Source organism: Pleurotus ostreatus, assembly GCF_014466165.1.
Source record: "Pleurotus ostreatus strain PC9 chromosome Unknown scaffold_3, whole genome shotgun sequence".
Lineage (NCBI taxonomy): Eukaryota > Fungi > Basidiomycota > Agaricomycetes > Agaricales > Pleurotaceae > Pleurotus > Pleurotus ostreatus.
In genome coordinates this window covers 413,732-429,116 of record NW_023503158.1, presented here as the reverse complement: position 1 = coordinate 429,116, position 15,385 = coordinate 413,732, and the positions used below count along the sequence as shown (strand labels likewise).

Here is a 15,385-nt window from a genome sequence, read left to right as displayed (position 1 = left end):
GCCCCTTGGTGTCAGGTGAGGGTGGTAGCTTCCACGATTGAGACCAAACAGTCGAAAACAAATCTGACGCGCTGAACTTGCAAGGCTAGTCGCGTCTCACTCAATTACATTTACCACATACTCGATTCCTGAAATTGTCCTCAATGCCTGGGAGAGTCATGTCTGCGACGTCAGGGCGTGCTCCCGCTGGTGTCCGCATTAAGGAAGAACGAACGCGTCGATCGCGCGCAGAAGTGGAGGAGCCTGAAGCTGGGGACGATACTGCAGATCAAGACGCAGAAGGCGAAGAAGATGCGGAGAACCCAGTGGATGATGCAGACGATCAAGGGGAAGGGTCATCTAGAGGTGTGAAGCGTTCACGCGTGAACGAGAATGGCGACTCCGTGCCCTCTGATAGCCAGAGCCCTCCACCGGAAAGAATCCGCGTAAAGACACAGCCCAGGGACGTTGACGGGTGAGTCTCAAGTAAATCGTCGGCCTTTTTCCCTTATGGATGGCAATAGTTTCATTCCTGGATCAATTGTACGAATTCAACTAGAGAACTTCGTCACGTACGATTGGGTGGAATTCTTCCCTGGAGCGTACCTAAACATGATCCTGGGTCCAAACGGTACAGGAAAGAGCAGTATTGCTTGTGCGATATGTCTGGGACTTAATTTCCCTCCGAGCGTAAGGAAATAGACACCTACCCCTAGCGAATGCGTATTGAAGCTGAATGCTTAATCCTAGGTTCTTGGCCGTGCTTCAGATCTCAATCTGTTTGTGAAACACGGGCATTCAGAAGGACATATTGAGATCGAGTTGAAGGGGTCCTTGGGGAAGCCCAACGTCATCATCCGTCGAATGTTGAAATCTACATCAAAATCATCTCAATTCTTGCTGAACGGTAAATCAGCTAGCGGTAGGGATATCAATGCGAAGATGGCAGAACTCAATGTCCAAGTGGGAAATCTATGGTGCGATACCTCCTGCATACCATGCACCCGTTACTGATCTACCGCGTGTAGTTCCTTCTTGCCTCAAGACAGAGTTTCCGAGTTCGCACAAATGACTCCCCAGCAGCTTTTGCGGGAGACCCAACGCGCCGCCGGGGACGAGAATCTCACCACTTGGCACGATACACTCATATCCGCAGGTAAAGAACTCAAGCAATTGCAAGAGGTGCGTCTGCTCGTCGCTCCTACTCGTCAATGTATTGACTACCGTCTTCTCAGCTCATGGGAGGCGAACGTGATCAATTGAAGACCATGCAAGAACGTAACGAAGGCCTTGAACGAGAGGTGCAGAGATATAACGAGCGCAAGCAAATCGAACACGATGTACGTCCCCGCTAAAATCTGCCTAGTGCACCGCTAAGCTGATCGCGTTTCTGAAAGATTGCCTTATTGGAAATCCTTCTGCCAGTCCAGCGTTACAGGGAGCATCGGGTGAAATGCCTCGAAGTCAAAGAACAGTCTCGCATCCTCCACGCAAAAGTCATCAAGCTGAAGGAAAAGAACGCTCCCGCCCATGATCTCTTGCAGTGAGTTATCCTTCTAGGCCTGCATGCGAATCTGGTCACTGAGTTCTTACCAGGAAATTGACAACTCAACACAAAGACCACGAGAAACGCAGGGAGGAATTGAAAAGGTCGACTCAGCAAAAATTTAAGAAAATGACGGAAAAGTGGGATGGTAATGGCAAACTCGAGACCGCAATGGGCGAAGAAGAAGACAAGCTGCATCGCTTGAAGGAGCAAGAAAAGGAGCGTCAAAAGAAGATGAAGAGATATGAATCCGACATTGCTGGGTACGAAGCCGAATTGGCTGTGAAGGTAGAGGTGGAGGATATTAGCGATGTGAAACGCGACGCAGTAAGTACTTTCCCCAACCCTTTTGATTGTCACGCTGACGCATAGATTAGGATCAAATTTCCGCGGAACGTATTCCCTTACAGAAACGATATGCCGCCTGGCAAGCCAGTTACAGGGAAATTGTCAATACGAAAGTCACGCAGCAAGGTCGTATTGAGGGTTGTAACGCCCGGTTCGTCCCAGTTGCATGATCATCTATTGTTTGGCGTTTATCAGGGCTTAGTTTGAAGCAGCTGGATGACGCCAGCACGCGGAAGCTCCAGCAGTTCGAGCGCTGGGACCGCGACCATGCAGACGCAGTTCGATGGCTTCGTGCAAATCAGAACAAATTTGAGAAGGAAATATTCGAGCCTCCTATCCTGTCCGTCAGCATCCCCGACAAGCGGTATGCTGACGCCGTTGAATCTTTCTTCAATCAAAATACCATGAAGGTGGGCGTCGCAGGAAAATTGTCGAGCACTTCTGACATATGTGTGTGTAGACATTTGTCATGCAGACTCAGCGCGACTATGATTTATTCAACAAATACATGCATACGGAGCACGCCCTTGGCCAAAACCGTAAGGTCAGGATCAATACCTGGTTCAGGCCTTACAATGAGGAATCCGTTTCTGAACCACCGATGTCGCCAACCGAGGTAAGAAGTGACCTTCGAGACGGACTCCCCAAATACTAATGATTGATGTTGCTTTGGTTATCTGCAGCTGGAGGAGGTTGGCTTCGATGGTTATGCCCTCCAGTTTATCGAATACCCGAAAGGGATGGAATGGTGGCTGAAGGATTCAGTTGGGCTTCATCGCTATGTTTGTCCCTCTCCTCCCTCTCGCCACGCTGACACTGATGATGCACCCAGGCCATCGGAATATCGAGGCAAGTTGACGTGCAAAGGGCGATGCAAGCCGTCACTAGGATTGGCCCTAATGGAAGGGGTGGAAATGGAGCCTCCTTCATTGTCGGAAACGTAGTACACCAAGTCAGCCGATCAAGGTATGGCAAGCGCGCTGTCCAAAATATGACCAGAGATGTCAGACCGGCGCGTAACCTTGTGAATGCATCTGGTATGTATCACTTCAAACATCTTGCAGTTCTACAGACATTTACTTATTTTTCGATAGTCGATCAAGAGGTTAAGTCACGCATCGAATCCGAAATGAGGGAGTATCAGACAGAGCTTGATATGGCATTGGCGAGGCAGAAAGAGCTTGACGATGAGAAGCGTGCTATAGAAGCCGAAGATGAGGGCTTCAAGAAACGCATGGTGAGCTCGAACTTGATAAAACGGGTTTGGTACTCAAGCCGCCTAGATCGAGGTCCAAGCTCGTCGAAAGGTTATTCAAGATGAACAAGCCCGCGTTGGAGCTCTGAAGTCGAAGCTTGGTAAGAATGTTGATCGTATCTTGGAGTTTCTCCCACATTGTATCCTCAAAATACAGAACGAATCACCAGAGCTCTTCAAGACTTGCAAAAGGTTCCCCCAGCAGATCAGAAGCGAGCTCAAATTAAGAAAGAAATCAATCGACTTGCTCGAGAACGAACCAAGCTTGCACGCGACTATGTTGTATGTCGTGACTTGCAACAAACAAACACATCTATTGATGCCCGACTCCGATATAGGAACTCTCCAAGGCTGTCGTTGCCGAACAGAAAGAAGCAACGAAAGCTGGGCTTGAGTACCTACAAATTGGCGCCAATAAAGCAGCCCTTGCGGAACTCTGCAAGCGCAAGGATGAGAGGTACGAAATTGCGTTAGCTGCATGGCATGAAGGTAGTCTCTTGCCCCTTGCCCGGACTTTTCGTGCTCACTTGCACTACAGTAAATGAGGAGTATAAACGCCTCAAAGCAACGACGCAAGTGATATTAGCAGAAAGCAAAGCCATTGTTGAGGCTGCCGATGCAGCGAATCCAGAGATATACGAGGAATTCAACGAGATAGGGAGAATCCGTATGGAATGGGACCAGGAAGTCAAGGAAGCCAACGACGCGGGCAGGACTCCCCCTCCTGGCGATCATATCGAGCAGCGCTCCGCAGAGCAGCTGGAGGCAGACCTTGAGGAGCAGCGCAATAGACTCGAACTGAACCTGAATACCAATCCTGGTGTCATCGAGCAGTATGAAAGGCGCAAGCAGGAAGTGAGCTATTCAACCCCTTGAGCGGTGTTGATTCTCATCCTTGGAGGTAGATCGAGAACATGACTAGGACACTGGAGGAGAAGCAGAAGAAGGTCGACAGAATTGAGCGCAATATCAAGAATGCCAGGGTGTGTGTTTCGAGGAACTGAGAGCGGAACTAGGCTGATTTCTTTCAGGACAATTGGCAACCTGCCCTCGAAGATCTGGTTCAGAGCATTGGCAAGAAGTTTTCCGCTGCGTTTGATCGTGAGTAACAAACTCGTGACTGCAATCATTTTACCTACGCTACTCCTAAGGCATTGGATGTGCGGGCGAAATTCGTATCAGTGAGCATGAAGACTATGAGAAATGGGCTATCGACATCCTCGTGAAATTCCGCAGTACCGAAAAGCTACAGCTTCTTACTGGGCAGCGTCAATCCGGTGGCGTAAGTGGTCTTTCCATGCTTACGAGACAAATGCAGATTCGAATATATGTTCTAGGAACGATCACTCACAACCATCCTCTATCTCATGAGCTTGACCGAGGAGGCTCGAGCCCCATTTTCATTGGTAGACGAGATTAACCAGGTCAGACGAGCGCTAACTACCGGGAACGGGACTTGCTCACCATCGGATTTTAGGGTATGGATCAACGAGCCGAGCGGAACGTGCACAACTCCATGGTCGACGTGACCTGCAAAGAGGACAGCGCGCAATACTTCCTTATTACGCCCAAGCTTCTTCCCGACCTCAACTATCATGAACGCATGCGGATCCTCTGCGTCAACAACGGTGAATGGCTTCCAGAAGAACGCGGCCTCGGCGATATGATGGGCATGATCAACAACTATCACCAGCTCCGCAACCGCGCACAGAATTCCAATTAGGTTTCTCATATCAGTCTAAGTACCCTACTACCTCGATTAACCGTTATTGTACATCAAGTCACTTACTGGTAGCATCCCTTCAATAGTATTCTATATGTTCTATATTCTCATCCTTGCCAGAATTTATTCGCTGAAGTTATAACACACCCGTATGAAGTCACCACAAAGGCCCTCTGCGGTAGAATTGTTCCAAGGGGATCGATTTACGTGGAGGTCATGGAGATCCATCGGCGGCAAAAGGATAACTCGATAAAGGCCGGACTGACACTATAAGGCTCATGCTTGCAGGTCTGTTGAATGTAGTCGTCGTTTCAAGCGTAGTAGGTGAGTCTCAGCATTTGTCACTCATTCAGAAGGCTGACCAGCCTAGCTCGGTCACAAATAGACAAAGGCGAGACAGTACGTACTTATGGCGGACTCCTCGATGATGTGTCAATTGGCTGACCTTATGACATTGACATCACAGACGTATGGATATCGTTCTGCTTATAACACTCCGAGTCGGTTTCCTAACTCGGGTACGCTTCTAATTGACGCTTGTCGTCCGTTCATCCAATCGGATCTCATTGGTGTCATAAAGAAGCAGGAAGCAACGTTGATGATCCCAAGAATAATGACCACTGAGTCACTGTTATTCATTTGATGCTTGTTCATAGAAGGGCTTACTGATCAAAAAAGCAAATCATTCGAGCTGAACACGAGAAATTCGTTGGGTAAGTGCTGATATCGCAAGTTCAGCTCGACGTGGGCCCCGTCGAGACTCGTGGTCAAACGCATTGGCACCCATAAAGAGAAACATATATAAAGATCGTCAGTCCTCGCTCTGAACTCGTCCCATAGCAGCCCAGCATGACTGACTACTTGAACGCTCTCGTCGAAATTATCTCCTCCAACGTGAAGATATTGAACAACGCGTACACCAAAGATGGCCGCAAGTTCCCTTCACTCGACGAGCCTTTCGAAGCGACTCCGTCCGCTGAAGCCGTTCAAGAGGCAACTCGGCTGATCGTAGCGGCTACGACACAGCTCGCGACATCCGTACGATCTCCGCTGGAGGTCCTGTTGGAGCAAGCAACTGGCATGTATAACACGGTCACGCTCCGCTTTGTGAACGATCACAATGTAGCAGACCTACTCAAGGAGGCGGGCCCTAAGGTATGTAAATGACACTCTACTATGTTGGGGTCTAAAGGGAAATGTGTACGATGCAGGGGCTTAATGCGAAAGAAATCGGCAAACAAATTGGGGTCGATGGCGCTTATGTCGGTATGACCGCCTTAATACAGCTCCATTGACTGCCAGGCTCGCTAACCTAATTGTGTCAGCACGGTGTTTGCGCTATCTTGCCACTCGACATATATTTCGGGAAGTCAGTCCGAACGTTTTTGCGAACAATCGATTGTCGTCCGTGCTGGTAAAGAGCAAGCCCTTCAAAGACATCGAAACAGAGTGAGTGAATGAAACAACTCCCTGGAGTACCGACGTTCAACATTGGATTTCAACAGTTTGATGACCAAATACGACGATGCGCCTAGTTCTGCCCTCGTTAGTCATTCGTACGTCCATAGTGCCCCCGTTGCATCCACTTTGGGCTTAGTTGTCATTCACAGCACGGACGAAGGGTTTATGGGGAGTCAAAGCTTCGTGGAGTTCATGAAAGATTCCAAGGGATACGCCTCCCCCTTCAGCATAACACTTCAGCAGCACACGAATATGTTTGATTGGTATGAGCAACCAGGACAGAAATGGCGGGCACACCGGTTTGCCACTGCCATGAAGGCGCCCGCTAGTCTGTGGGGACAAGGAGGGTTTGCTTCAGGTAAGCCCAAAAGTGCTGTCGTTGTGAGCAAGTGCTTGACAAATACGCAGTATTTGACTGGAATGCTCTTCCTGCCGGGAGTACGATTGTTGATGTAGGAGCGAGTCTCGGCGTGGTCACGATGGAAATTGCGCGTGCTGCTCCACAGCATAAGTATATCATGCATGATCTGGAGGGAGCCGTGAAAGAGGCGAGGCGGGTAAGTACACTACAACACAGATGTCTTCATCGCTAACCGTACGCCTTAGCATTGGGCAAATGAATGGCCCGAGGCCATCAATGACGGGACGGTCACATTGGAAGGTATGTTTCATGTGCCTAATAAGCCTAGCGACTGGGATCTGACTTGCTCTCATTCAAACAGTCCACAGCTTTTTTGAACCTATGCCTGTGAAAGCGGATGTCTACTTCCTGAGGTGTATTATCCACGACTGGCCCGAAGCAGACTGTCGTAAGATCCTCGGGCACATACACGCGGCCGCGAAGTCTACCTCCAAGCTCATTCTCTTCGAGATGATGGCTCTTCATGCATGCCCAGACGAGCAAAGTGGTAACGCAGGTGCCCCGTACCCTCTGCTCGCAAACCTTGGCGTGGCAGCGGGAGGTTTCATCACCATAGCCGATATGCAGGTTCGTAATATATACTCCGTAGCTCTGCGGGTCCTCAATGCAACTCATAGATGTTATCCTTACTTGATGGTCGGGAGCGCACAACCGGGGAGTATGCAGAGTTGGGCAGGCTGACAGGGTGGAAGCTTGAGTCAGTGAAGCCGGGCCCTATTGCGGCGTTCATCTTCAGCAAGGTAGCGTAGGACCTTGCAGCATCTGGTGCTCGTAGCTTGGATCATTCTTCTGTAGCTCAACTCCTTACCAATTGTCGCAGATACAAATTGTTATTTCCGTTGCCCCGAAAGACTGGAACTCATATAATACACTTGCCGAGGTCCGAGTCAGTTATCAGACATCATCTTGCGAGAGAAAATCCAATACTGTCTGTAGAGAAAGTGCATCATGCATCGTGTTAGGGTTCTTGTTCGTAATAGGGGTGGAATAGGGAGTGATAGGAGGCATCACGCGATTCCGATCAATCAATTTCTAGATATGGTCACTAGCCTGCAAGCTAATTTCCGAAATGGCTTCAACTTCAACCACGGACGATCTTAAGGCTGCTATATTTCAACGGCTCCATCCCCGCGCCTACTTCGAACGATTTGTTGCGGAGAAAGTGAGACCAGATGGCCGTGAATTTCATGAATGGCGCGACGTCTCAGTCAACGTCGGTATGTCTGCACGATATCTATGAAGGACGCATCTCAGTCATTGGTTAGGTTCTATATCTACTGCGAATGGCTCGGCGCTGGTAAGGCTAGGGAATACCACGGTGGTATGTGGGGTGAAAGCTGAGATCGCTGAGCCAGAGCTCGACCAGCCAGAAGATGGTTATTTGGGTATGTGCAGCTCTCATTACGAACCTATAGCTGTTGAACTCGCCTGCACGACAAAGTACCGAACCTAGATCTTCCAGCAATATGTTCTCCCAAATTCAAGCCAGGCCCACCAGGAGAGGAAGCCCAAGTGCTATCGGACCGGTTGAACGACGTGTTACTATCGTAAGTACGTTCAGAAACGCTGATGGGGAATCCCTTTTCTGATACGGAATAGCTAGTTCAGGCATGGTGGACTTGAAGAGCCTTTGCATTCACCCTGGAAGTGCTGTTTGGGTGCTTTATGTTGATGCTGTTTGCATCAATTACGATGGAAACGCGTTCGACGCGACTTTGATGGCGATGGTCGCGGCTTTGAGAAACAGTGAGTTCCCCGGTCAACGTCTGGAATGTAGTTTGACGCCATTTTCCTGCCAGCGACGCTACCGCAGGCTACGTTCGACGATATCTCTGGTCGTACCACCTGCTCGCGGAAAACGCAAATACCCTTGAAAATTCTGCGGAGTCCATCGTCCATGTCTTTTGGAATATTTGACGGGTGGGTCGACCGTCATCTGCTTTGCGTTTTACTGAAAACGAATGTCAAGTAGCTCGCTACTCATCGCGGATCCCACATCATTTGAGGAACCTCTGCTGGATGCCACGCTTACCATCGTGCTGGATGAGAATGACCAGGTGCTACAAACGACACAGCTAGGCTCGGGTGTGGTTGAACACGAGGATCCGCTCCTCGCTTGTATCACTGCTGCAAAGCAACGGCGTCGCGACTTAGCAAATGCCTCATAGCTAGGAACTACCAGCACTCAAGCTACGAACTCTTTTTCCGTTTGCTTCCTTAGAAGTATCCCTTCGGCCTCCTTACCAATAAATCAGGAGAAACAAAGCAGGCAGCAACCTGGTATCGCTTCTGCTAGCACCTAACAAAATGCTGCATTATCGGCGTTCTCGGATCCTTGGGATACAGGATCCATGAATAGTGCAAATATAATATTCTCGTTAAAATACTTGATCAGCGTATGAATATTAGTGTTTTCGAGCTCAAAGCAACATACATGTCAGCGATGAGGAGAGCGTATGCACGCCGTAGCAGCCAGCGGACCGGAACACGGTACCGTAGCGCTTCAGCAGTTCCCACGATCAATGTAGCAATTTCTCACACTAAGATGAGAATTGTAGTCATGACGGTCACAAAGCCCGTATTCAATCATTTAAAACAACCATAACTTCAATCGCTTCCTCGAAGCTACCCGTTGCTCGGACAACTTTCAAAATTTGAAGCAGCGGCAATACATGCACAAACCGGAAGATATATACTGTATTTGGGTCATATCCCGATGACCTGCGGGTCCCGGGATTCAGGTGTATCTCCTACCAGTGACCACCTTCATTGAGTCCCTTTATTCGCTCAAACCCAATCGACGAGCAACGCGGCGGAAGAATGATTTAGGCATCAAGTGCTTCAAAGTACGATTATAGTAGTCTTGCTGTGTCATGATCTATGATACGAAATGTGTTAGTGACTTGACATCCACGAAATCGGTTATGAAGGCACACCTCGGATCGGTAAATCTTGTATTGTTGCTCCATATTCTCCCATTGCTTGTATACCTGTGTGCTGATATCTGGGTTCTTTCGAATGAACCGTATAGAGCCGGTCAGACGATCCACATCAACCTTTAGGCTACTCCACCAGTCCACGAATTCTCCGACAATGGAAACGAACTGGTCCAGTACCAGCACCGTAAGTTTCAAAAGGTCCTTTTCATCCATTCGACGTAACTCTGTGACGTTCTTTACCACCGTGACCAGGTATGAAAGATGAAGACACTTACCATTAAGATCGACTCTCTGTCGTCTCACCAAATCAGTACTCGGTGGGTAAGCGTCCACTTGGGGTGCACTGGGATGGATCCTCTGCATCTCCTATAGCCGTTGTTGAATACTACGAATATGACATCGTCTTGCTAACTCACCTCAAACAGGGCGATGCGGATACTTCGAAAACGATTGGAGATGTCTTTGATATCTTCCAACGCCTCTCCCGTCTGCTCCAGCATCGGCTCAACAAGCAACTCAGGAGTAACCGTCTTGTCGTCGAGGGCTTCTTTTGCTCCCCTCGAAATTGACATGCCTCTTTCGGCCACCCTGATGCTTGTGTCAATTGTACCGACATACACCCCGGCCTGCTCGACAACATGCTTGTAAACTTTGTGTTTCCAGTGGGAGTGAATGAAGGTCTGTTTCTCGCTAACATTATGATATTAGCAAGAATACTCTCTGATGAATGACACGTACTTGTATTTCTCGCAGAATACTTTCAGGCATTCAAACGTTTCGTGGTTCGACTTGGTTAACGCATATACAACATTGGCATGCTCCGACGCTTTGCGGAGGATATCGTTGGGAGGAGCAGTGCCTCCCTCAGTTTCAACATCTGGAGGCAGCGCTTCTGCTGCGACTTCCGTTTGTTGGAACATATGTGTTGTTGCTGATCTACCTTGGTCTTGTGGATATGGTTTCCTTGCTTGAAGACACCGTTAGTCATGCTATCCCTGGTCACTGAACCCTCTTCTACATACCATCCATTTTGTTGCTGTCACTAGGCCTCGGAATCGCGACCAACCCGTCTCCCCTACTATCGACTTAAATAGGGGATGTTGAGAGTAATTCAACGTTGACATTGACACCCCTTGTTTTCGGCTCCCGTTGCAAGCCTCACGCAATCTCGGTGCATCTTGGGCATTGAATTTACCAGTGGCTCGGAACTTGGCGAATACAAATTGTAGGTGTTCGGCTCATGTTCATCGATGGCCATCATGAAATTCGCTCGGTTCCTGCGTGTAGATCAGAAGCTAACCTCGCGGCTTGTGCATGGTCCTGTGGTTTCCGAATCTCGCGTTGCATGTTCACCATGCTGCCAGTCTTGCACGTCCACCGGGCGCGGAGGGTACATTAGCATCGTTTGGCAAGACACATTTGAAATCTGTATTGTGTCTCACTCGCAAGTTGAAGAAGCCATGTCTGCTTTCGCCGTGTCAACTAGGACCAGGGCGCCCACTGATATCGTAAGTCCAATAGTCTCGTCGTTACCCCCCAAAAAGCACTAAGCTGTGTCCATAGAATGACATCGACCTCGCTCGACCGGTCGCTACTCTCGCAGAGACTATCTCAAAGGCCATGTCGGCGCTGTACGCTCTACACGTGGCCATGGGCCGCTCTTGCGCGGAAACATCGTCGACCTTTATGGAATTCGTCGAATACAAACAGAGAATTCGCACTCATTGGGCGGCGTTGGAATCTTTCCTCCAGCACTCGCTCGGATATGCTCGCGATTATCTCGCTCTATGTCAGTCACTCCAGCACGAAAGCCAGGCGCAATATGCGGTGGCAGGGTTCGCGATATTGGCCCACGCACAGCAGATTCGCAGTGAAATAGCCCGTTTTAAGCCCGCGTACGCTGGGATGGTGAAAGAATTCGAAGACAAAGAACCCACGGCTAAATTCCGCAGAGGAAACGGCAAACATGGAAATGGCTCCTCGTTCGACGGTAGGGTGTCATCTAGAATTATGCTTCGTGTGGTGACACAATTCCAGCATCGGTTCTACCGTTCATCCAGACATCGCAAGCAGCCTTGCATCCAGAAACCAGTGATTCATTCAAGATCGCCTCCTCGGCCCTCTCCGATTCACTCATCGCCATTACTGACATCAGCGTCTTTTGGGATAGGCACGCCGACGACCTCCAAAAACTATCGCGATCTGAAGAGAGTCTGAAGAGGGCGACGCGAGATCGAGGCTACTATCAAGCAGAGATCGCTCGATGGAAGGAGTATCACACTGCCTTGCACGATGCGATTTACTCCATCACCTCTTCTTCAGATGCCATGCGGGTGAGCCCGATGATTCAGCCAAGCAATTGGCGAAGACGACTTGGTCGTTTTATGTCACCAAAAAGACGAGCCACCGACCCCGCGATAAGGTCAGAATATGCTCGGTTCGTCTTCGACCATATTCACTCATGAAATCGCAATAGATCCGGATTTCTAGTTGCAGAGCTGGGGGTCTCCGGAGCTGAATACGATTCCCTCAAAAATCCGTTTGACGTGTTGATCCTGTCCCGGACCACTCACACAATCAATGTCTGTTTGGAGTCCTTTTCCCAGCGATTCAGGTACGCCAAATTTCAGCCAGCGCCCATCTCGTTCTGACATCATGTAGCAGACAGACCACTATCATCCACCGTCTGGGAATCTACAGTCGCCTTTATCGTCTTGCCCAGCAGTATACAGACACGCTGTCAAGCGTGGAAGCTCTCTCCGATGCCGCTATTGAATTCTGTGCCGCCATCCAAGGAACTATGCAAAGTCGTGCAGCGGCAGAATCCGCGACATTCATGCGCGGCCACGCCGAGAAGTGTAGCCACATAATTTCTGAGATACTGCCGAAATACCAAACCCTTCTCCGCCAATTGCAACAAGAGCTCAGCCGGACATTATCAAGACAGAGCGCCGACATTCCGTCTCCGAGTTCGGATGTTTGGGACCGAGATCTCGTCGCTGACTGTAGGTGCCTCGTCTCTCTCGATCTATACCCCATCGGATTAATCCCTTGTTTCAAGCTGTCAGGGCGCTCAAAGATAGAGAACTTTTGGCCTGCATCCATTCGACCTTGGACCGACTCATTCATTTATTATCGAAGTTCCGAGTGTTTTGGTTCAACGCGGCCGCGGACTCGGACCAGCTCCGTTCCTTCGGTCGTGTAGGGTCCTTGTTGGCGCAGCAAATTACTCCGGTGTGGCAAAGAGTGGAGGTGCTCCTTCGCGAGTACAGATCAGAGGTGCGCCAGACGATTTTAATTACGGTGCCTCGACTAAACGCAACGAAGGCTGGACTTGGGAAGACTTTGGACTTCGCTGGTGGCCCTTCAAGTGACAAGAGTCCGGGACTGTTCAAATGGAAAAGGAACACTAAGTTCAGCGACACCGATACTATTGCGTAGAGCTCCCGTCCTAGGTGGATACAAGTGCAGGGGGTCCTGACGCTGTAACGCATGTATATACATCGTTTCTCTATCAAACGTGAATGTGTTTCTCATTGATCATTTATTGCCATTACGAGCGTCATGTGAACGTCTTCGATTCATCGTATATGTGATAGTGGGGAGGAGGTGGACGTAGAAGGACTGGAATATATATCGATCAAGACAATATGGGCGTCTGAGTTGCTGTCAACTGCATCGGCGACGTCTTGAACCGATGGCTACAGAACCTGAAAGACGTTCCATAATGCTCGACAAGCGCTGGTTCGGTGCCAGATCTGTGGGGCGTGGTGAAGGCAAGGTAAAGGTGTGTTGATATACTTATAAAGGGCACAATTAGACGGTGCGGATAGGCATCCTCTCGCTCTCCCTCAGAAGATGATAACGTATACGGGACCCTTCACAAGGATCGAAGAACTCGTCAGCACAGACGTGACCGACGGTCAGTGTTATCGTGAACCGTACGCGAGGCATCAAAACTCACCTTCACGAAGCTGGCCGCCCGCAATGCATTGCACTGCATGTCCCCTGTGGAAAGATAGAACCTAAGGACAGTTGGTCCAGCGAGAGCTCAGAGAATTCGTTACCAAGCGACCAAGCATCTGTGCTTTCGCTGGGCTCTGAAGGGGGAGACGACACCCTTACGCATACCGGGAACCTTTTCCACAAACCATCAGGGGCTGAAGTCGTTCGCAGGTTGACGAAGTCCAACAACGAGACGTTTGTGTGCCTGAAGGTCTTTTGCGAGAAATATAGGTGAGGATATAAGCAACACTGTTCGATGAGGCTGAAGCCCGATTTCTTTGCAGGGAAAAGAAACATTTTGGGGTGCATCACTTGCATCGTCACGAAAAGAAGATATACAAGCACGTTGTCGAGCAAGCAGGGGTATACGTCGGCACAATCGACACTAGTCTCGGGATTGCGCAGAAGGGAATTGCGATAAGTCGAGACGTTAAGGCGATCCTTGAGGATCCTAAGCTTGAGCTTGCCCTTATGGTTGATTTCATGCTCGTGAAGGCGAAAGAGGTCTTGGATGATGTGACCAGCATCTCGGGGCGATTCAGGGAGATAAGAGTAGCTCTCTACGACGTATGTTCCCTTGCTTCGAAAACGATGGCGGCACTGACTGCCATTCACAGGAAATGCAACGCGTTGCACCGGGGTTAGAGCTGCACCAGCCTGAACAGTACTCATATACAGACTCGGAAGAGCACGAATTCGACTTACAAGGTAGATGACATTAAGAAGGTGGTGACGATATTAATGTTGCTTCCCGCGTAGCATTGAAGCGAATGGGCGACGAAGATCTTCTTCAGCTAACCGTAGCCGTCCTGGATCGATTCGCTATAATCGTCGGGAATTTTATTGACTGGTGGAGCGACCTGCGCACCGACGTTGAAGGCCTAACTCGGGGCATAGAGTTCATACGAAAAAAACCGGCGATCAGCTCCCGAGTCTGGAAGCAATGGGATGACGTAGAAAAGCAATATAGAGGCTATAATTCGGAGGTAGGGATTCTCTCAATGACAAAAGGATGGAAGACGTACTAACGTACCAAAATTATAGATAATGGCTCAGCAGGATTACTATCATGAGACGTTGTCGGACCTGGTGGTGCCAGTGTCCTGTGTCCACCGTGCAGTCCACCGCGTGGCTCACGGCGTAGCGCACAGGCTGGGACTAGAGTGATGGTCCTGTGTATCGATGTATCACTTACGACATTTATAATCACTGATTCAGAATTCGTGCCATGAAAGGTGTCAGTGATTGAGCCTTGATCTTGGACTTGTGACGCGTCTGTGTTCCGTCTGAACGGAGTCGAGTGATATCGCGGTCCCACAGCTTCCAAGAATTTTGAAGTAGCATAGATGTATATTCTGTACAGTGTATTGTCAGTCTGAGACCTACATGCCCGTTGAGATTTGGCGCCTCCTCTTGTCTGTTGCTGACAGTCTTTGTGGATTACTACCGCTTTTTGTCCCCTACATCCTTTGAGTAGTACCGGGTCATGGATGTACATGTAGCTTTGAGAGAAGACCTAAAGGTGACGATCGAAAAGATTGAAGATTGAAGAATGTTCGAGCCTTGGTGTCGCGGGGTTCGAAATCTATGGGTGCATCACGTGTAACAAGTCTCCTAGCTCCTAGGCTCCTGAGTTCGTACAACAGCGGTATCTCGGTTGGCGATACCAAGAGGAGACGAAGACGAAACAGGTCAGCCTAACACAGTA

The 15,385-nt window shown here is 49.4% G+C and overlaps 5 protein-coding genes across 5 annotated transcripts; 4 read left to right on the top strand and 1 right to left on the bottom strand.

The window, feature by feature from the left end:
• Positions 1-143: 143 nt before the first annotated feature.
• Positions 144-4,851, top strand: SMC5 (Structural maintenance of chromosomes protein 5; the record flags this gene model as incomplete). The annotated part of the gene is made up of 22 exons (XM_036774159.1): positions 144-454; positions 504-669; positions 730-956; positions 1,008-1,161; positions 1,215-1,319; positions 1,377-1,522; positions 1,576-1,852; positions 1,903-2,024; positions 2,076-2,283; positions 2,334-2,489; positions 2,557-2,655; positions 2,706-2,910; positions 2,968-3,110; positions 3,157-3,229; positions 3,286-3,410; positions 3,467-3,617; positions 3,667-3,983; positions 4,034-4,111; positions 4,160-4,229; positions 4,280-4,410; positions 4,466-4,552; positions 4,606-4,851. 22 exons carry the CDS (start codon positions 144-146, stop codon positions 4,849-4,851), a joined length of 3,597 nt encoding a protein of 1,198 aa, XP_036632661.1.
• An 849-nt stretch (positions 4,852-5,700) lies between these two features.
• On the top strand, positions 5,701-7,482 carry PC9H_004575 (uncharacterized protein; the record flags this gene model as incomplete). Its single annotated transcript, XM_036774158.1, has 8 exons — positions 5,701-6,006; positions 6,063-6,117; positions 6,177-6,300; positions 6,357-6,670; positions 6,721-6,869; positions 6,919-6,973; positions 7,035-7,300; positions 7,351-7,482. 8 exons carry the CDS (start codon positions 5,701-5,703, stop codon positions 7,480-7,482), a joined length of 1,401 nt encoding a protein of 466 aa, XP_036632660.1.
• A 320-nt stretch (positions 7,483-7,802) lies between these two features.
• PC9H_004574 (uncharacterized protein) lies at positions 7,803-8,901 on the top strand (the record flags this gene model as incomplete). The annotated part of the gene is made up of 6 exons (XM_036774157.1): positions 7,803-7,950; positions 7,999-8,118; positions 8,175-8,280; positions 8,337-8,479; positions 8,533-8,653; positions 8,706-8,901. The coding sequence occupies 6 exons, from the start codon at positions 7,803-7,805 to the stop codon at positions 8,899-8,901; spliced, it is 834 nt and encodes a 277-aa protein (XP_036632659.1).
• A 611-nt stretch (positions 8,902-9,512) lies between these two features.
• On the bottom strand, positions 9,513-10,592 carry PC9H_004573 (uncharacterized protein; the record flags this gene model as incomplete). The annotated part of the gene is made up of 5 exons (XM_036774156.1): positions 9,513-9,611; positions 9,670-9,896; positions 9,948-10,038; positions 10,089-10,362; positions 10,411-10,592. 5 exons carry the CDS (start codon positions 10,590-10,592, stop codon positions 9,513-9,515), a joined length of 873 nt encoding a protein of 290 aa, XP_036632658.1.
• A 330-nt stretch (positions 10,593-10,922) lies between these two features.
• PC9H_004572 (uncharacterized protein) lies at positions 10,923-14,844 on the top strand (the record flags this gene model as incomplete). The annotated part of the gene is made up of 12 exons (XM_036774155.1): positions 10,923-11,180; positions 11,236-11,662; positions 11,710-12,094; positions 12,149-12,286; positions 12,337-12,677; positions 12,734-12,951; positions 13,000-13,109; positions 13,744-13,908; positions 13,962-14,244; positions 14,295-14,385; positions 14,437-14,663; positions 14,722-14,844. The coding sequence occupies 12 exons, from the start codon at positions 10,923-10,925 to the stop codon at positions 14,842-14,844; spliced, it is 2,766 nt and encodes a 921-aa protein (XP_036632657.1).
• Positions 14,845-15,385: the final 541 nt, after the last annotated feature.